General features: G+C 36.8%; 1 protein-coding gene across 1 annotated transcript in view; it reads right to left on the bottom strand.

Moving 5' to 3' along the window:
• Window positions 1-15,923: 15,923 nt before the first annotated feature.
• LOC108685323 (SOX domain-containing protein dichaete-like) overlaps window positions 15,924-23,012 on the bottom strand; it is a 10,783-nt gene continuing 3,694 nt past the window's right edge. The window contains exon 2 of the mRNA XM_018190054.1: window positions 15,924-16,899. Within this exon, the coding sequence (XP_018045543.1) occupies window positions 16,089-16,899 (811 nt within the window). The 3' untranslated portion in view covers window positions 15,924-16,088. The remainder of the gene's footprint in view (window positions 16,900-23,012) is intronic.

Below are 23,012 nucleotides of genomic sequence, written 5' to 3'. Positions count from 1 at the left end.
ATCGGCATTTTGATGACGATGTCAGCAACGATTTCTCTAATGCCTACTTTACAATAGGATCGCAAATCATAAAACGTAAGAAATTGACCAATCACAGTTGAATATGACAAAAATAATCGCCTATGATTGGTTAATTTCTTATGGCTTACAGCTTGCGACTTTATTGTAGATCAAACTTAATGTCTTATCGACAACTAATGAGAGCTTTCTTCCAGGATTGTTTTGCCATTGACTAGTCGCTAGTTAACGATAGCGACAATCATCGATAATTAGAGAATCTTGCTACACAAGTGATTCTATATTGAGCAGATATCGATATTTCTTAAATCGAATTGGTAAATTTCAGAAAATTGTTATTATGCTAACAATGGACTCTAGAGACTCGTTAGGTAACGATAACTTTCGGAACTTAAAATTCGAGATTTAACAAAATATCGATAATTGCTCGATAAAATAACTCATTACAGTAACGCAAGTTATCGTTATCGCATAAATACAGTTAACGATAACGACAATCGTCGATAAGATGTTTAGAGAATCCTGCTATTGTCTGGTCAGTAGACTGATAGATCATTCTGTTAAATTAGTATATTTACATAATTCAGTTCTTGGACATAAATTTTACATGTTTTAACTTAATATGTTGTAATTATATACCTATAGTTATTCTCCAAAACTCGAGGTGAAAGTTTCGTTTCTCCTCCAAAATCTAATTGATTGATGTTCATCTATAAATCACTAACTATGAGTTAATTCGTATTGGATAATTCACCTGTTAAACATCAATAACAATGAAATCTATTAACTCTATATTATTTGCTTTTTTAACATAATTATTTATGTGCACAAAGGTTAAAAAACATCCCAACATATGTTCTTTTTTAATGATTTATAATTAAATACAGATTAATATTCTGTACATTTTTGCATAAAGATAAATGCAAAATTTTTTTATAAATTATGAAACAATTTGCGTTATAATGTATATATAGCATATTTAGCAAATTTATAATGTGAGATATTTATAATGTGAGATTTCTGAACACTCACGCGAGTAATGGAGGGTTAAATAAATTAAGAAACTTTATGTAGAAAGAACAATTTTACTGAATGATTTAAAATTTTGTTGGATATAGATATAGATTTAAAAATTTTATTGGACCCTCACATAAAATAACTTTGTCGGAAACTCAAATTGGTTGTTAGAATATCAAAATTTTTTGCAGCTTTGTTCTTCATTTTTTAGTTTCCAACATAATTATCTTTCATGATAAAACAGTATTTCATCGATAGAAGTCTTTATATTTTGAATCCTTTTTCTCACCTATTTAAAGTAGTTCAAAACATCTCTAAAAATTCACATACTTCAACTTTCTAAAATAAATATTTAAACTTTATTTTGGAAAAAATATATAATAATGTATATATAATAATGTATATAATTTATACATTGAACTTGCAAGAAATTTGCACGAACAGAAATCAGTCAGATAAATTTCCCCAATAATTTGTATGTGATATTTTTCAAGAAATAAAAGCCTAGAATAATATTTGATGGTCCAACAAAAATAATTTTCAAATCCAACAAAATTTCAGATCTTTCGGCAAAATCGCTCTTTTCGTGGATACAAAAAATCTCTCTCTGTAATTCACACTTTACAAAATCTTTTGTTATTTATTTATGCGATAAAATTTTAATCTAAAAATCATTCAATTTTGACACAAAAAAGTATGATCTATCTTAGTAACAAGTGAATTCAAAGCTTCGAGCGACATTCGTTCGTCTATGTTCATTCATTGTATCCAGAGAAAATAATGTATCAATTACATTCGTGATTACATTCTTGGATACATCGACACGTCGACTAGAAGCTGAACTTGTTAGCGAACGAAACGACATTCGCAAATACGCGGAATTCCCCCGAGTACCGCCGCGATAAATTGCACCGGGAGTGCTCGATCTCTCAAAAGTATCATCGCTCGTTTCTCCACAATCGAATGGAATGGAAAGAAAGCAGCGCCGAGTGAACGATAACTCAATTATCAGAGATGTTAAATAAATACGCGCGATTGCTACACTCTTCCTATTTCGGGACTGACCCGTTTCTATGTTTAGGTATCTATCTTTAGGTTTTCCACAAAGCATGTTGCCCTTTCCCTCTCTATTTCTTTACATGATAGTTCGATAATTCAACATTCATTTGATGATAATTTTATATGTTTTACTGTTTAATGTTAACTTCAGAGATTGCCAGATTTTAGGCAACTTTTAATAGGCCTGTTTTTTTAGCTGAATTTCTTACACAGTTCATTTTTCTCTTTTTCTTTCTAACGCGAAAAGAAAAGAAGGAAAAATGAACCATGCAGGAAGTTCAGTTAAAAAGAAGTCTTTGCAAGATTTGCGAGTCACTTACAAGACGATCAAGTATATATATCGTTTAATCTAGCAACCTTGCAGTTCAGAGTGAGTTTCTCAGTTAATTTCTCATGTTTAATTTAGTCGTAATAACAATTCCAAACATTTATAGAGGATTTTTCATTACTAGCATCTTTATTTTCCCCGCGTCCCTGTAGTTTGAAGATTGTTCTAAGGGAATAACGCGCAAGCAATTGCTGCACAAACAATTTGCGTCACTTAGGCCGACCCTCAGCGACCCTTGGCGACCCTCGATGTGACCCGGCGTGGTATCCATCGAGGCGTCTCTTTGAAAGCGAGAAGAGGCAAGGCGAAGCGCCCCGCGCCGTCGGCGGCGAACAACCCCCTTACCCCTAAGCTGGCGTCGTTGGTGCGATATTTCCAGGGCGTCGAGGCGTAGGTAACGCAGTTTGCCGCAATTTCTTGTTTCCATTAGGTTGGCCGGCCTGCGGGGTAAATTCCAGCCTGCCTGCCGGTGGAGGGTTGCGCAACTTGGATGCTCCCTCTCTTCCCGTTGACGCGGCGTGACGTCGGGGCGTTCTAGGTGAGGTCAGGGAGAGAGGGATGATGACGTTCGCCGTTACCACCGCGCCACTGGGAAATAGTGCACACACAACCGCGGCTCTTCCTCCTACTGTGCCAGATCAAATGACGCGCGCCAGCGCTCACAATAACGGCTTCTTCACGCTTCAGTCCTATCCTATTCCCAAGCCGAGGCCGGGAATCCCCGCGTCTCTGTCTCTATTGGAGATTCATCGATCTCGATGATAGCGCGCTGTCATAATTCGAGAGCGCGAAAGTTCAATATCGGTCTTCGGAACTTAACACTAGAAGATCCAAGTTTGAATCTAGAGGATCCGATCTAAGAATTTAGTCGAGGTTTAAATGTGTAGCTTCGTATAACACAGATTTTATTGATAGATCTAGATCTGGCTTGCATTAATCATTCGTCTATATAAAGTATATCAAATCAATTCGACGCGATCACAATAGAAATCATCTTCTAAAATTCGCTATTTTGAGGATATAAAAATCTGACAAAACTCATGCTTAGTCATGAATTTAAAACTTTATCGAGATGTTATCTAATTAATTAATCCTAGACCACTGTTACTATTGAGTTATATACTATTAATATTGCTGTTGATACGTAAATTTTACGTTCAAAGAAGTTATTCTTAATTAATGTAACCCAAGATTTTCTTTAAATAAACATAAATAATCTAATTATTAAAAGAATAAATCAAATAGATAAGCTATCAAATTTAATTCAATAATAACGTTCACTTGCATCAAACTTACGTATTTTAGGGTTAAAAGTCTTCTTCTAAGATTATTGTTAATATATAATTGATGAACAAGGAGACTTAAAAATATATATATATATATCACTTCCGGTGAAGACAGAGCACGATAAAATGACCGAATTATTAGTTTGAGAAAGCATCGAAAGGATGAATATGAGAGGGAGGAGGAGGAGAAGAGATTTCCATCTGGATTAAGCGCGTCTCTTTTTTCCCCCGCATGGGAAATGATTTGCCTGCCCAGTCCGCACGTCCGACTGGTCTAAGAGGACACGGGCACGAGCGATGTGATTCGGATCCGCGAGTGCTATTCGGAGGCAGACGTGCGGATAAGCCCCTCAAAGGTCCCGTGTTCCCTTCTTCAAAGGTATATCAACTTCTCCCCAGTTATACTTCGCCTACCACCACCACCATCATCACCACCGTCGCCACAGCCATATCGGGAGAAACACTTCCACCCCGCCGCTCTATTTGTATTCAAACCACTCCGGACTTTGTCCCTGTGCATTTTGCACGTCCCAATTGAGCTCTTCTCCATGTTGATAAGCATCCTTTTTACATTCCCGCGCTGGGAGTAGAAGAAATAATTGTGTAACGCGCAGTCAATTGTCAGCGAGTATCCTGAAATAATTGGTCATGATCATTGCGTCAAAAAACTCGCGTCGGTTTTTAATTGCCTGTTTCTAGGGAATAAGAATAGTACGATAAGGAAGAAGGAAACAGGAAAATAGATTAATTCGTTGGAGTACACGAAGATAAAATTAAATGTAATAGAATTAATTCTTAGGCTTTCGAATTGTAGATAGAGTTAAAATGACGGTGTGCGAATAAATATCTGTTGAAGAAAAATCGTTCGTAAAGTATCTATTATGAAGTATCTGTTATGAAAATACAATTTGTATTTTAATAACAGGATTAAGCCGAAAAATACATATATATCTTATAATTATTGTATTTAATTATATTTTTAATGTAACGCAAAATTTATAGTTATGTTAAGTAATGAAATTAATCAGCAAACTATTAATAAGATTAAACATGTTTAGGAAATTTAATAAACGCACTTAGAAGACTCCACAAGATCACGTGCATTATTACCTTCCTACACATATACAATCTACATATATACAATCACTTTGCTTTAACTCTGTAAACTATCTGACATAGTTTGGATGGCGGTGAATCGTTAATTGCGTGTGATCCGGACTTGGATAAGGTATGATGAATTAACAGTCTTAGACAATTAAGAACCAAGTAGATTTGCCGATCGAGAAGGGGTTGCATACAGATAAAAACCAAAACTAAAAGATCCTAAAAATAGAGTGCTATAAAGTATCTGTATAGAATAAATATTATCTAATATAAATATAGAAATTGCAAAATAGTTTGACAGAGTTCACTTGATTCTTAAGAAGGTATTTGACGACGTTCTTCAAGAACGATTTCGGGAAAGATTCGCAGAGGATCGAGAGTTGGAGAACAGTCCTTTTTCGCGAAAGATCGCACGCTAATACGAGTCACGGCGAGCATAATTTCTGTTTTTAAATCTCGCCCGCTCTCGCACCCGGTAATTGAATCCTTCGTCGAGATTACTCGAGGCGTCCGCCTGGCGTTTAGACGAGGCGGTGCTGCCTCTTGAGCGTCTCTTCTTCAGCCCGCGGGTTATTTAAGATGGATTATTATTCTGCTGGTCTGCGAAGGGCGGGTATCAGCGAAAATGAAAATGCTCTCGTTTGCAGGCAGATTAATTGCCGCGAATCAGCTTAGAAGACGACGCTTCTCGTCAACGATGGTGACGAAGACGATGCTGAAACGCTCGACTTTCGACCGATCATTATGCAATACTATACTTCAAGTGGCACAATAAACCGCTATATTGTGTTCTATTTATCTATCGACGTATAAAAAACATTGAAAAATTTTTATTTTAATGAATTTCAATCGACAGAATAGAATAAATGAACTGTACATCTATAATTGGGAAAAGTTTGGGAGTGAAGACATTAACTAATACGTAGATACGTCCCCCTTGAATTTTCTTTCGCACGTTCGGGCGGATCGATGACACAAAATCGACGAAACACGAAATCCGCCGTAACAACAATGGCGTTCGCAGAACGGCGTTACATCGTTGACGAATCGCACGTTCACGCACGCGTTTATAACATTCTGAAAGCTCGGCGAGGCGTCACCGGTGGCGGGGAGGGTGGGTGTAAGGTTTTGTCGAGCTTCGCCTCGCGACAAATCCTTCTTTTGTCGTGCTCGAAAATGGCGAGAGTAGAGAAAAAAGAGAAGGGGAAGGAGAAGAGAAGGGAAAGAGGAGGAAGGATAGGGAAGGAGAAGTGCATTATATTTGGATGCATATCCGGTGGCGCATGGATTTCTAAGCCTGTATCGCGGTGCTCGCTGTTATGTGAAAAATAATTTACACGCGCGCGGATATCAATGCGACCATACACCATATAATATATGAAACATACATACACGTGCACATAATTGTGCATTACATATGAAACGACAGATGAGAGGTGTGGCTTGCAAGGCGACACGCATCTTGAAATTTTGGGATTTTTTTCTCGATTCGTCACCGCGTAGAATCGTTATATAGTGCAATAAATTTTAATCATCTTTTCATTTCTCAACAAGTAATACGCGCTGCGTGCGTATTTCTTGTAGAATTTTATACTGAAAAAGGAGATGCTTTAAAAAACAATTCCATCTTTTAATTTTTAGAAATTTCGCTTTAAATTTCTTATGTAATAACACAAATATGTAATATTTGTATTTAATATATAGTTATTTAATATATAGTTATAAGTTACAAGGAATTTAAATATTTTTTTATAATATATGAAAACAAATATGATGGTACGAAGATCATTTACGTACAGCTTTAAGTGATACATATTAAAATAATGAAATTTATTTACAATATTTAATGATCACATAAATGACACCGATTTACACTGATTTACATTGATTTACTGTAGAGTTCCTGCTTCTCAACACTTGAATGGCAATTCTTACGTATTTATCGTAAAGTAAAAGAAAGAAAGGTATAAATTATTTAAATCAACGTTTGTTAAAAAATAAAATGATTAATTTTTTAAAATTTGTGAATATAAGAATAAAAAAGTTATCAACAAAAGAAATGATAGAACTTTTTAAGTCTTATATGTTTTTCAGCAGCTAAAAATACACATTAATCATCATTCCTATGTTGAGATACTTTGTAACACAATGTTATTGAAGCTAATGTAGAATTTTAAAGAATAGTAGCTCAATATTCTTAGTTGGTAAAGAAATTGTCTATCCAGTTCCGAAGTGGCATGATAAGCTCGAAAAAGTAGAGGATCGATGAAAGGAAATAAAGTCAATTTTCCAAACTAGGCTCGGGTCAGATCGTAAATCTGGATAGATATGTTAGAGAGAAGAAGAAGGAAGGAAAGTAGAAAAGATGAAAAATGAGAAAACAAAAAAGTATTAGCAACAAGAAGTTATGGTGAAATCAAAAAGAAAGTTGCGATTAAAAAGAGAGATAAAATTAAAAAATTTGCGAAACATTGCAATTACTCTAATATATTAATAGATTCATTTCATTAATATATCACTCTAATATATTGGTGGTAAAATTTTAGAGAGTAGGAAGTAGAAGAGAAAAAGAAAGACTTTGAGAATGAGAAAAAGAAACGAAAAGGAAAAATGCAAGTGACGAGATAGAATGAAAAAAAAGGCATAAGAAGAAGAAGTAAAAAAAAGAAACAGAGGAAGTTGGAGAAAATGGATAAGAAAAAACGAAAAGAAAATACGAAAAGAAAGTCTCCGAATCTGGGAAATACTAACAAAGAAGAAAAGGAATGGGTATTGTAGTATCGTTCGACGCGCGTTCGAAAGCGCGAGAAGGCGGGCAATCGCGATAAAGAACGTTCGTGTGTGGGTGTATTTTTGCTTGTGCTTGCGGTACGAAGGGTAGGGGATGTGTATGAGGGTGGCACTTTCGAAATATCAATTTGAAACAGCCGTGGCTATAGGTATGCGTCATGCTTTCCACCGGCCATTACGGCTGGCTTTCCATTTTTATTTGTATTTACCGGGACGTTTCTGCCGACCCCCGTCACCCGCCTGGTATCCAAGTCATCTGGAACGTGGTAGAAAGGAGTCGGCAGCAGTGCGACGTCGCACTTTCTCGATATTTTACGACATTTTGTTTCCTATCCGCGGGGAGGAGGTGTTAGGGCATCATGCGGCATCTCGGACCTTATTCGACTTTTATGACATTAAATCATGATGAAGTGTCTCGCGAATGGAGCCCTTCTTCGCTTTCTTCTGTCCAGCTCTCTTTCTTCCCTCTCTTACTTTCTTTCTTACGCGCGATGTGCAGTCTTGTCTTTTACTTGCGATCATAGCCATTTTTAATTTGCGAGATGTCGAAGGATTTGTTGATTGCAAATTGAAAGAATTCTTGACATTTGATATGTATTCTCTAAAACTTTTAGAGTAAATCTCATTTTTAAAGATTGAAGATTGAGGCCTGTATTTGTAATCTTATATTTAAGATTGTCTTTTAAATCTTAAGATGTCGACCCAATTAGAGAGCTGTATTAGCATCTTAAGACATTACTTAAAATGATCTTAAAATAAAGATCGATTGAATACCGGCCTGAGACATTCTTTTTAAAATTGGCTCAATTTTCACTTTTTAGAGAGAGATTCCACTCCAAAGGATTTAAAAAGTACGATTCTTGGCAACTGATTATTTTTTCTCTTCGGTTCTTTATTAAAATTAATATGAATCAATATAATCGGAAATTTTTATTAATACGTTCCGGGCTAATTTTAAGTGACTTGAAGTGAGTTAAGTAAGACTTAATTATCACGTGTAGACCACGATATTTTTATTTGCGTTTATTAAATAATATTTCAAATTATTATTATTATAAAGGAGATCTCATCATATATCATAATGTATCATATGTGACATGAAATAATTACGTTTCTTTTTACAGTCAAAATATCAATCAGTCTGAATAAAAAGTTCAATATGAATTTATCGGTGATGATCACACAGAACGAAGTACGAACGGACTTTTGCATATTAATTCAAATATTATCTATGTAATTAACTCAAATCTATCAATTATCTATGTAATTTTATTGTTTATTGTTTTATTTTCCAAATATTCAAACATTACTAACTCCGAATTCTTTTCCATTCAAAACTCCAAAAAAATATAAACTTTTCTGCCAATGCACGATCTGACTTAACTTATAAAAATTTTATTTCTCGACAGAACTGGGAAACGCGAAGAGGAAAAATACTTCTATGCATAAGTAGCGAGATCTCACCGATCTTTCCTGACTTTTCCTCTGCGAGATGACTTATCCGCGAATTCGATCTTACAACCCTCGGAAAGATCGAAGAGCGCCGTTCGCCGGTTGCCGCGTACGACCGTTGACCGGAAGTCCGACGTGCGGTCGAAAGAAGCCTCTCAGGTTTTTCAATCTCGCATAATGTCTGGGCATGGTCTCTATCGGTGCCTTGCAAACCGTGACTGCGATAAGATAGCGCCTCCGTGGCCCCGGGAATTTACGCCCGGCATAAGTTCGCCTTATATATGAGCGTCCACGGGAAATGCGACGATCGTATCGCGCGCCGGTCACGGACGCGATCCGTCCGTGAAATGTTGCCCCGGTCAGTATTTTACCGGTCCCACTCTGCTTTTGGGGTAAGAGTACGATGAACGGGGCGAAACGACGTTCGGGAATGCCGGGCGAAGACGAACAGCCGTCCCGATGCATTCGTATGTTTATCCTCGTGGTGCAATGGACTCGCATTTTAAAACGCTGGACTGACCGGAATCTTTCGTTATGTGTCGGATGGCCAGAAACTCCTAGGAAACTTTCCGTTTTAAGATTCAATGGCGAATGGTTGCCCAACAATCATTAAACAGAATCATGAAGAGCATTTCATGGAATTAAACTTGAAGAATTCACATCATGCCAAATACTCCATTTAAACAAAAATCATCTTGTTTTATAAATTACAAATTAATTAAATATTTATTGCTTCTTAAATAATTGAAATTATTCATTGATCAAATTTGATAAACTGATACTCAGTTATATTATTGTTCATATTTTTTAAGAGTAGAAATTAGCAAAGTGAGTTCTAGTGCTAGCAGATATCGTAAAATATTCTCAGATTCGACTGCCAATCAATCTCACCCTAGAGAGGATCCCTAAGAAAATCACGAAAAAATAATAACTATATGTATCGTCCTTAATGAAAATATCATAGACAGTGGAAGGCAGAGTGAAAAGGGCGGTGGTGAAAGTTCGGCGCTTCGGATGTCGGCCTTGGCGCGTACTCTGAAAACCCCGAGAATTGTCTGCGGCGTGGCCTGAAACAACAATAACCCCATTCAGGTCGGTGGCATTTGACAGTGGGGTCGGAAACAATGAAACAATCAGTCCTCAGCCCCTCTGTAACGGGGATGGAGATCAGGGAGAGGGAAGGGAAGCGTTGGGGGAAGGATTGGTGAGAGGTGAGACAGACGGGCGTGAAGGCCGGAAGTCAACAGCGCCGGACAATGGCAGGCAGCGTCTGACTACCGTTCCTAATTAACCAAGTTCGCCAACTTCGGTCGGACTTGACGATCTCCTTCCCCTAATGCATAATTAAGTGACGTTCATGGCCGTTCCCGCGATGGGACGATGGTATGAACCACCGATGGTATGAAGCATTTATCAATCCAGAAATGCTAATCGCTCATGAATCGAGATCCAAGTAACATATATATAGGTAACAATATTTCATGATGACGCCTGTTCATCTGTTTTTTATTCACATTCTCAAAAATCCTTTACATCACTTCATAAAATTCCATGCCATTTTTTTATACATTGCTACTACTTGCTACTGTTTGATTATTGAAATAATAATTATGTCAATAAAAATATACATGAATTAATCACTTATGTTAGTGACAGCCCGTAATATAGATTTTAATTGAATCAACAGCATCTTTTTCTCAAAGTAGATTCTACAATTATTTTCTGACATTCGTTCTTCATCACTTTTTACTTTTCAATCTGTTACTTCTTTTCACATCTTACCTCATGAATATTTTCGTTCTTTTGTTATATCTATTTATGCAGTTTTCATATTATGGTCTCAGCAATTGCTGTCGTCTCGTCATTTGCGGCGCATTTAAATTTTACGTCAATTTCAACAATCTCGTCATCCTAAATTATAGAGTAAGATAGTACCATTTCGAACATGGATCAATTCTGAATGAAATAAAATTTGTACTCTTCGCACAACGAGAAGGTTACCAAACTTGGACCTCAAATTGAATTCAAATCTTATTTCATTCAGAATCATGTTCGAAATTGCATCACTTTACCTAATATACACTCGATAGTTATTATTATCATTATCATAGTCTCGTAGTCTTATATCTCAAGATGTTTAATCGCTGAGATATTCATAATAAAATATTAAAAAATGCATAATAATTCAAAAATTAGAAAACTGCAGGCTGCCGTAAGCAATTTCGTGAAATTGGCTCTTCTATTGTTCCTGTTATCTGAAATACAGTGTTCGATATGTTTGTGACGGGTTTCATAATAACGTTGAAAAATTCGAGAAATTTTCATTTTCGTTTTTAATATCGCTAGGCTAAACTTCTTAGTACATTCCAAGAAATTGTTAATTTAAATTAATTACAAAAATTTGTCGGAGAAGGTTCTCACGTATCTTGCTGTGCAATCTAAAGAATATAAAGATATGAGATGTTTGTTGTAAGACGATAAGGGAGGCGTCAAGCCACGCGGCTTCGCTATTATTAACCTTTAGTGCGCCCATCCCTATCTCTCGTTCTCCATCCCTTCTCTCTCTCTCTCTCTCTCTCTCTCTCTCTCTCTCTCTCTCTCTCTCTCTCTCTCTCTCCCTTACTCTGTCATCACGCTTTTTATTATTCGCATAATCGGATCTGGAGCGGCGATAGCGTCGGTGATTTCGGGTTTGTCTAGGGTAACGCAGTTGTCGGCCGGCACAATGCCGCGCCTGAATGCCTCATTGTCTGCCGGGACCGACGCCCACTCAAAACTTCCACTCGCGCCCACTGCCGCCCGTCATTTTCCGCAATCAAACGATCGCGTCTCCTCTCTACGCCGTGCATAAAAGCGTGGCTGATATCACCGAGCGCGGACGAGCGACGCAATTAAAACGTCCGTCCCACCCCCTTCGGGACGTGGGAATCTCCAAAGAGGATCCCTGTGTTTCCCGGTTAATTTCGGTAAAATGGTGAAACAGATTTTACCGTCGCCTTATCTCCGTGGAAATTTTAGGTACTGAAGCTGAAAGATCATTTAAATCTGACTCGCGCGCAACCCCCTAGCTCGTGTTTTGGCGAAGATTACTGGATTGTGCTCCGGGTTAATTATTAATTCCAGCTAAATGAAACAAGTTTCTCGCATGTCCCGGCATGGAAGTACTCGCGGTAACGTTGACGTAAAACTCAATTGCGGGCTGTGCAATGACAACACGGAAGTTGAAATTCTCTGAAATCAAGAAAACAATGTTACTCCTAAGATACTTCTATCGACACGTAGCGTTGTCAGAGTCGTCCTTCTCGCCGCACCCGCGTCGGATGAACTGTGTGGTCGGGATGTTCTCTCGATGCTCACTCTCGACGAGTGATTACATTTCACTCGAATTCCCGCTTTCGTCTCCTTACTGAGGGAACCGTGAAGCTCCGCGCAACGAGGACATTCTTCGATGACAATACCCGCCACAATCGAGCGCGGCGCACTTCCGCGCATACTAATGGAGTGACGCGTAGACTTCCCTGGTCAGAGGATAGTCGTTGCTGCTCTTCTACCCCGTACGTTCCTCTTTCCACATCTTTGTGCACCACCCGTAAAACTTACCTCCGCCATCGTCGTTGTCATCTTCGAACAATCCAAGCGTTATTCGCAAAAGTGCATAGAAACTCGCGTTCCACCAATGATATTCCATCCTAAAGGACTAGAATGGATTTTGAATAAGATTGAATAGATCCTAGATATTCAGAAAAATGTTTCATTTCATAATATCTTCAGTAAAAAAGGAACATTATAATTACAAAACTACTAGTCAACAAGACTTTGATAACATTAATAAAATCTATATTTTGTATTTTTTTGTCAATTTTTTCATATCTGATATCAAAAAGTCGTAACATATCATTTTTTGTATAGTTAAAGATTTGTTTTCTAAAAATTTAAAAATATATTCTCGAATTCTTTTTGTATAAATGCCAAAACTTCTAATAAATTCTATTATATGTGTGACTGTTTCATTATGAAATCACAAAATACTCACTTGCAATAAACTTTGGGAAAAGCTTGCATTTTGTTAAGTTGGAATAAAAATTGAGCTCCTCATGTGTTGTATCTATAAGTTATGTATCTCTTTTCATATGGTATATGATATGATATATGATTCAAAGGAAAAAAAAGAAAACTTTAAATTCATGTAAAAGTGAAAAAATTAAAAAAAAAAACAGATATTTCTATTAAAAATGATGCCCTGATATACATTTAAATAAAAAAGTTATAGTGCTACAAATGTTTTAATGAACAACAATTAAGAATCATTCATTTATTGGCATGTTATTATAGATCTCAGTTAAATCGCCTCTGAGTGGTTTTAAATTGTTTTAAGGATTTATATACATATCTCGACTTTTAAGCCGTATATTCGTTCCTTGCGAAATCGATCGCGAAGAATTCTACTGATTGTCGTGGAATAGAGAGGGAACGTGCCGCCATTCCCGCCGTTATCTCACCGCGGAGAAAGCATGATTGCCTTTATGGGGGAAGAAAGGGTCCTTCGCGGTGGCGATAATGTCCCCGTGGCAGCGAGACGGAGGCGTCGCTATCAGAAATAAAACACGACGAGCCGCCCTGTAGACCCGGTAGGAAGGGGGAAGTGACGGGAGCAGGAGGAGGAAACTTCACATTGCCCTCGAGATTTTCTTCGTCGTCCTCCGATTAATTTCGCGGCTTTCCTTGGAAAAACCACGAGGGTAGTGCAAAACATGCGCTCGTATTCACTCGTGCGATATTAGCCTCGCGATAAGCTGAAACTTCAGACGTAGACTTTTAGGCTGTCCTCGTTAATATTTGATCTTTGATAAGAACGCGAGTGTATCAAAAAAAAGATTGCGAATATCTATATTAAATGTATACCGGTAAAAATTCTGCTAACAAAAGGAAAGTCTTCTTGTTTACGCTTCTAAGTAATCATGTTTGAAAAATGCAAGAAGTTCAAGGGATGGGGAACAATATTCCTTAATTCGGATCGAGATTTATTTACAAACGCGTTGCATATATTATATTACAGAAGTAATTAACAATAGTATCGTAATCGTCGAGGCGGGGATTAACGTCGCGCATTATTCTTGTTCCGCGTTATTCTTGTTCCGAATTAATCGAGTTAATCGAAGCGTCGCTATGCGTCCGCGAAATGCGTCGCGTGATTATTGAAAAAGAGAGAGAGAGAGAGAGAGAGAGAGAGAGAGAGAGAGAGAAAGAGAAAATGAGAGAAAAAGAGGATATGTTTTTCTATGCGTTAGATACGTTTTATGTTTTACTTGCATCTTACTCCCGTTAGGGTATACGCTAATGAACTCGCATCAGTGCTCGCTACGGTCGTTAGAAATACTTAGTGGGAATTTCTACAAGGAGAAGTCGGCAGATTACTCTCGACGAACGAGCAATAATGTTACAATTCGCCTTAACAAGTCAACAATAATCGTTACACATATAACAAAAACGAGATCGTATAAAATATATCGCGTGTGTCTGGTGTTATGAATTAAGAGGCTTATCCGTCGGACAGTTCGGTGAAAAAATTTTGAGAAGAATGAAAAACGTGACTTTCCACAATAAATAATATCTACACATTTGAATTTTGTTGAATTTCAGATCAAGCCTTTTGGAACATTGGTCCAAAATCGAGAGATTCATGAACATTTTATGAAAGATATAAATATTTTTTTCATTTTATTTTCTATTTTTTTCAGATGTAAAATTGTGTACATCGATAAATATATTTTTAATAATTAAAATGTCCTAATTTTCATTCAATTTATTCTCCAAATTATATCTCCTCATTGAACAATTAGGATAAGCCTCTTAATCCCAATAAATTAAAATGTCAAAATATTATAAACACGTGAAATACAACATTATAACGACGCTCTGCGCAAAAGTTAGAAAAAAGTTAAGAACATAATCCTGTTCGTTATTCGGATTACCAGACAACATTGACGAAATCAAGTGAGATGGAACATAATAACTCTGATAACTTTCGAAAATGTCTTTCTGGTTTCCTCATAATATTAGAAAAGGATTCGCGTCGCGACCAGTGTTCGCAAAGCCAGCCACGCGTCTTCCATTTCGCCGTATCGATGCTTTCGCCGCTTTCGTCGCGAAAGCCGATGCAGCGCAGCGCGACGCGACGCTGCGAGATACAACGAAACCGCGTCGTCGGGGTTCGTACGCGTCTCTACGTTAGCATTCAGAACGTTTCAGGCTTATTTCGCACGGCCGCGTCTCAAAGAAGAGATTTGCCTCCACCAGAAGAGCTTTTTTTTCCTCCCTTCCCCACCGTGTCCACCCCCGAACGCGCTCGCCCGCCCGCCCCATAATATGTGGCATGTGAGAGGGTTGGTTATCTCATCAGAATTGGACTCCTCTAGTATCCAGCTTCGCGTGCACGATCCGGTCGAAAGGACCCTTTACGCCCGCCCTTTGTGGGATTTCGGGGCCGTATAGCCGAGTTATCGATTTCTATTTGTCAGCTTCGACTGCGGTCGAGAAGCTATTTCTTCAATACGGCCTACTTTTCGATTCCAATATTTTTCTGGCGGACGCTTCACTCATGTGTCGTTCTCTCATTATTTTGGATTATGTCCGAAAGAGATCAAACTACAAAACGAGTCCTCGTTAAAAAGGAGAAAGCCCTTGGCGTTTAATGTTCATTTATCCAAGAGTTGTGCGATAACACTGATTCACTTTCGATTGCGAGATACTAAAATATTCATCCACAGAATGCGCAACAATTATTGATTGGATCACTGCATGTTAGCGATATGCACGCCATTCCTTGGCGGCCTGGACACGGTCGTCGAGTTCCTCTGTTGCTCGTCTTGGAAATGGACAGCGTCTTCTTTGACGACACCGGTGCTCAGATTCACGACCGTCGTTTGAGGGATCGGAGAGAGCATCGGAGCGACCCGCCACCAATCGGCAGTCGGCCACGCGGCCGGCATCAGGCTCCCCCGGAAGTTCAAATCCGGGAGAACCGGAAGCGGCCTTCATATGACGTGTCCACGCTGTGAGCTTGAATTCGAGCCATTGGAAGTCGACGTCAGACTCTGAACGGAGAAGGCGCTATCGACTCTGCCGCTTGATGACGAGGACGATGTTGTTGTGGTCGTCGTTGTCGTCGTCGACGATCTCTCTAACTGTTCCGTGGGCGGTGACGAGGATGAGGATGAAGAGAAGCGATCCTGAGAACGATCCTCCTGATGGTGATGATGATGATGGTGATGATGACTCTCCAGATTGGCGGAAAAATCCAACTCGAGTTTTCGATACCGAGATTCTTCTCGTTCCGCGACGACGGCGTCATCGTCGGCCCTTGCCGGACTTGGGAAAGGCGGATCATCTATCTTAGACGGCGGAAACGGCCTTTTAGGCTCCTTCGGGGGACTTGGGCAGCTGCAGTTAGGTTGTAAACATGCGGCTGCTGAGAGGCCCGTCGGCCAGGACATCGCTTGATGGCTCGGATAAAAGGGACTGCCGGTGTAGAGAGCCTGTAAGGCTAAATCAGCGGCCAGCTTACCGCCGTTGAAGTCGTCGCTCAGTTTGTGCTGTAAGGGATAGAGTGGGTAGGCAAACGGTGGAAAGAAGCGCGGGATCTTCAGGTCCTCGTGTGACATCAATGGATGATGCGTCGGAGGCGTCAACGGTGGCAGAAGACCGCGTGGTAGATTGGCCAAGCTGTCTCCAGGTGATATCAGCGGCGATATCGAGAAGCCAAACTTGTTCTCCTTCTTCACCAGAGATTTTGGTTTCCGGCGCGGCCGATACTTGTAGTCGGGATGCTCTTTCATGTGAAGAGCTCTGAAAGGTGGTTAGTAATTTGTAACATTGTACTGTTAGATTCAACTGCAATTTATTTTATATATTGTTTGGTGTTTGGTATGTAATTGTGGTGAGTATTGTATTAATGATACTAGTGATAATCAACCACTAATTAATAGTAAATACAAAGTATTAAAATATTTTAGACATATACTACTTTGTGTATTTAAATATGTTGAATTAAAAAAATGCAAAGTTTCTATATAACAAAAATTATATAGAAAATTTTGATTTGTGTAATCCACAATTAAAAAATAAAATTTTTCTTGTAATAAAAATTTGAAGATTGAAAAATGTATTTTTATAGATCTACATAAAAATTAATAGGAATTAATAAAGTTAATACGATATTAAAGAAATCAGCAAAAATTAAGCGCGTGTTGTATTTTCCAAAGCATGCAAGAACTCGAGTAAATATCTACTCCATTTTTTTTAAATATAGAGATCTCAAATTTAGTTAAATTTTTATTGCCTGATCATCTTATTAATTTGTTCATAATATAATGTTAATACTACGCAATAAATTTATTTTCTCCAAAATTTATTTCCAGATTAAAAAATTATTTAAATCGCAACTTACTTCGTAACTTTTGTTACTGACTGTTTTTTTAATGGATTAATTTTATAATTTTAAAAATTATAAAAATGATCATTGCAATTAACTATAAAATCAAGATTAAAACATAATTTAAGAAAGTCGAAAATAAAGATCGAAAATAGTTAAATTAAAGAATGATTGAAATGTATAAAAAGTACAATTATGAAAAACATTAAAAGTTTTAAAAATTTATTAGCGTATTTCTCATACGAATATCATTGCTTGTAGATATTGACTTCGTCTTGATTTTCCAAAAATTTTTTTATGAACGAGCCAATTACTATTTAATTAATAATGAGTGCGTCAGAGATGCTGAATGAATATTTTGTCTAATCGAAAGATTAATTTACAATATATAATAGTAGAATAGTAATTATTAGATATCCATATAAAAAATTTATATAATATAAAATGTTAAGTACATTTTCTTCGACATCACATTTTTTCGCATTATTGAAAGTAATAATTTCATAACCAAAGTTAAATCTTTTTCAAATTTTATGTTTTTATGAAGAAAAAGTTTTTCTGCGGAGTAAATTGTAATAAAATCTATTATGCAGTTTTTTAAAATTAAAGATTGAATATTGAAATTTTTGCTTTTTTAACTTAAAAGAAGGCTTTTAAAATGTAATGATCTTTCTCAATAATTGCTTTGTAAATTTAATAAAAGTTAAAATATCATTTCAATCTTGTTTTAAAATCGCTATTATTTTCAGTTAGTAAAAGAAATTCTTTGCGTTAACATTGTATAATTATAAGAGAAATAATTAATTTAATAATAAATTTTTCTGTAGAAATTATATATTTCTAAAATATCAATATATGTGTAAAAATTTAAGTCAGTAATAGTTAACAATGAAAATAAATTAAGTTATAAAAAAATAAAAAATCGCCTTTGTATTTGTAAGACAGATTGTCTTTTAATAAAGAAGAAAGAGTTAAATCTTTCACACTTATTAATAATTGTCTTTTAACTTCTATCCAATTTTCTCATTCGACGCAGATTCATTGAAGCTTGTCGTTATCGTAAATATGTAGCTGAATCCGATGTCGTTATATGTCAGTAAAGTAAAGGGAAAGGAACAGCTGAGAAGGGTTTCACGTGCGTTACAAGGGAAGGGAACGGCTTAATTGAATAGTTTCGCAACTGAAAACGCGATAGTTAGCCTGCGATGGGTCTACAACGTAATTCCATGATCATCTTATGACGGCAAGAGTCGTTAAGCAAAAAGTCCTTATAAATGATTTAATAAGCTTAAGTTTTTTTTTTAATTTTTGAAGGTTTCTTACAATTTCTAATAATAATTCAATAATTTTCGCCAATAATTGTACATATATACAATAAGTGCAAAAGTATTATATATACAGGAAAGTAAACATCAATTAGCAATTTATTAACGAAGAATAAAATAAATTATTATTTCTCAAAATTATTTTACCTAAAAAGATGTAATATAATAAAATATATTATTTTTAATAAAATAAACAAAAATAAAAAATTATATTATTTGAATGTACAAAAGTATTCACACAGTTAAGAAATTTAATTTTGAAGATCACGAACATTATTTTCGCAAAGCCTTTCGCGTTTGTATTAGAATTTATCATTAATAAATTGTTAATTAATTTTATTTTCTACAAATAAGACTTTTTAAACAAAAATCTCTCAGGTACAAATATTTTTTCTCAAATTGTTAACTTTTCGAAATTCTTAACACTGATCATCATAAAAATTAAAATTTTTTTTCTCCAAGTAGGACAATAAAATTATGAATACGTCAAGAAATGGAACTGTTCGTTAATCTTGAGGCACCCTTCATATTCGTGTGTCTTTCTTTTTTTATCGTGTTTACGTTATAGTGCGACTATCGATTATCGCGAATGCTAACACCTCTCTACAATTTTTATAAACTGTGTTCTCGCCTTCCCACGTACAATGGGACGTATTATCATCGTTCCAGAATACGATACGGGGCACCATAGGTATTTGCAGTAAGTATCTTGTACACACACCCCCCCTTTAGTGCGACGATGAAGGGAAAAGAGGAACAGCGGCGGTATCTCCGACACATAATACTCCATTATGTACCCACGAGGCGCACAAACGCAGTGCTTATTTATGCCTCACCTCATGGAGATAAAAAAAAGAAAAGAGGAGAGGCAAGAGGGGAGGTTTGGAGATACGTGGGCTTTTTCGTAACGGCGGTCGCGTCGCGAAGAATTTCGCCGGAAACCACCAGGACAATGCAGTCAGAGGCATGAGAATGATAACAGTGGTGCATTTACTTCACGCCGTCATAACAACGTATTTAGCGAGAGCAAAGTTGTTTTATCATTGCTGCTATTATTATTTTAAGTCGCGATAGCTGTGCAAACTGTCCACACGTTTTTTTTCCATTCGCACGGTTTTCCTTTTCAAATAAATGTGATCTCGAATTAATATAATTTATATAATGCGAAATATATTCATATTGGAAGATTCGACTTCTCTTGAGAACGACTCGTAGTTTTTTTTTACGTTAAACTTATCATTATTTATTGAAATCTCTCTCTCTTGTAAAAAAATTACCTATAATACCTAATAATTCTTGGATTCTCCAGATATTTTATTCAAAATTCTAGATAAGAGATTAGAGAATTTTTAAACCTAATGAAACGCTTTAAAATAAATGAAGTGTAATGCAAACTTACTCTCTTCTATTGTTTTTATTTTAATTTGCGTGAATATAACTGTTAACATTTTGTATTATCAAGAAAAAGATCAAAGAAACAACATCAGAAAGAGACAGAATTAAAAATTAAAAATTATAAAATTTCAATTTCTCTGAGTATCGATAAAATCCGAGAGAATAAAAAAGAAATTCTCTGACATTTCAGATTCTTTAGGTTTTTCCAAGTAAACACCCTCGTCTCAGCTATTTTATCGCAGCGATGAAAAAAGTCCTAATTAATAATTATAACAGAAATCTCTCGGTATGCGTCAATCGTTTTCTATGGAAACACAAAGTGGAGAATTACCGTTACACAGAGTGGGGTGAAATTCGAAATTTCAAGGGGTAGCTGGAAAGCGAGGGGGAGGGGGGAGAGGTGCGTGCGGGGCGCGGATGGCGGAACACCGCCGCGACCGCGGAATAATAATTCCGGGGACAATGTGTCCCGGCAGATAGCACAAAGCGTAAATCAGCATAAACATCGGTAAAGCCGCGCCGACAATAACTCAGCATAAATGCATAAACATCGGCCGTAATCTTTACAATTCCAACCTCTGCACGTTCCCCCTTCCCGCCCCCCCCCCACCCGCTCCACTCACTCGCCATCGGCCTCTCCCCCGCGGATGCCTCTATCTGGCGGCCGATAAACAACGCGCTATATCATTCCGCAGTGACATAAGCTACGCGGTGCTCTCTCGTCGCGTCGCGACAAGGAACAATAACAATTAGTTACGATTGTGACCGGAAGCGTGGACGATCGCATCGCCCGCGAGGACGGATCACGCTCTTAGATCGGAATCAGACTACGCATTGAAGATTGAGATTGAAAGATTGAAATTTGACCAATGAGGACAATGGAATTTTAGCTCCTATTGTTTTGATTGGTCAAATTTCAATCTTTCAATCTTTCAATCTTAATCTTCAATGTGTAGTTTGATTCTTTAGGATGGTTTCTGCCAATGCAGATTAACTTTTATCTCGATTTAATTTACTGTTTATTTTTTTCTAATTTTAAAAATTATTAATATATTTTAATGAAATAATATAATATATAATAATAAAGAGATGAAGAGATCAAGAGTAAGTTAAACCATGATTAAAGTTAATTTACATTGGGTATTAGGTTCGTTTCCACCAACGTAGATTAACTTTAATCTCGACTTACTTTTTCTCTAGTTACAAGAATTAGAAAAAGACGAAGAATAAATTGAACCTAGATTTCTATATAGTCTATATAGCCTAGATCATTCTAGCAATATTGCAGCAACATTGCAATGTTCCAATAATATTGTAATCATGGGGAAATAAAAAAAATGAAACATTGTTCATGATGAAGGTTGGGATGGGCGAATTTCGACTAATCAGACACCAGCTATTGCAATTAGTTGTATTATCTATACTAACACAGAAAAACTGCATTGAAAAAAATTCTAGTTGAAAATAGACGACTCAGAATTTTCTAGTAAAATTTATTAGAATTCTAGTTGAGATAATTCTGGTTGATACAATATTTCTGATAAAATCTACTAGAATTCTTATCTTTATCAAAATAATTATATCAATTTGGATTTTAGTTACTTCAACTAGAATTCTAGTAGATTTAACCAGAAAATTCTGATTTATCTATTTTCCATCAAAATTACTATTTAATCCACAGACCATTTTTCTCAGTGCGTAATATAAAAATGATTGATAAAATAAATATAATAGAATATATATAATAAAATAAATTAATAAAATAAATTAATAAATTAATAAACTCCATTATTTTACTAACTACACATCCTTCAAAACGCCTCCATCTTTTTGATTCCATCATGATTGCAATAACATTGCCGCAAGTTTTTGTGCTATATGGAGAAATTAACTATTAGATTTACATCGATAAAAATGGATATTAATCCTAAAAGTGTTTATTTCTGAAAGTTTAATTCGAAGGAGTTTTAGCAATCGGCGGGAAAATCTTCGCATTATTATTTCATTCAAGATCGAGTAAAGCTATAAGAGCAGCTTGCGTATCACTCTTTGTGGACTATTCTTTTTTTATAAAAAAATTATCTAAATGACGATTAAGATATTAAGAAATTATCTAAACTATCTTTAAATTTTCTGCGCAATTTTTTTTATTAATAAACTTGATGAATTTCAATAATAAATCTAAGAAGAAATCACGAGAAATTACTTTCTGCACTATTTAATTAAATTAAACTAAACAAGCAAGTGTTCTCGACACTTCCATATTGTCATGGTACTGTAATTCAACATAGAATATATTCGATTAATCGAATTGAAATTGTTCGCGACTATATTAACAGATTTCCCATTGATATCAGACAGACGTTCAGACGTAACATCAAAACGCGTAAAAAGGCCCGTTTCACCGCAACGAGAGAAGCGAGAAATCGGGAAGAGGCTGCGGAACACGTAGGGGGTTGAATTGGTACGTATAACGGGAGGGGGGAGGGGGAAGGGCGAGAGGAACAGGGGGAGGGATAGGGAAGACGAGCGGACGAGAGAGAGAGAGAGAGAGAGAGAGAGAGAGAGAGAGAGAAGAGGATCACTGAGAGCGCGGACGGCGGTGGCGACGGCGGGGGTGCGGAGAAGCCGGGCAAATCCTTTTAAATCCACACAATTGCGACAATGGGGCTTTATTTGTTATCTCGGGGGCCACATTGTGAGTCGCCGTGAACGAACGGACAGATTACGTCGGGCCAGTGACGGCGCGGGTCCAAGGGAACCCGCTCCTACCGAGGATGTCGCTCCAAGGGAACGACTTTACCTCC

The sequence above is a fragment of the Atta colombica genome, unplaced genomic scaffold (genome assembly GCF_001594045.1).
Source record: "Atta colombica isolate Treedump-2 unplaced genomic scaffold, Acol1.0 scaffold150, whole genome shotgun sequence".
NCBI lineage: Eukaryota > Metazoa > Arthropoda > Insecta > Hymenoptera > Formicidae > Atta > Atta colombica.
The sequence above is the reverse complement of the archived record's forward strand: the minus strand, read 5'-3'. Positions and strand labels throughout refer to the sequence as shown.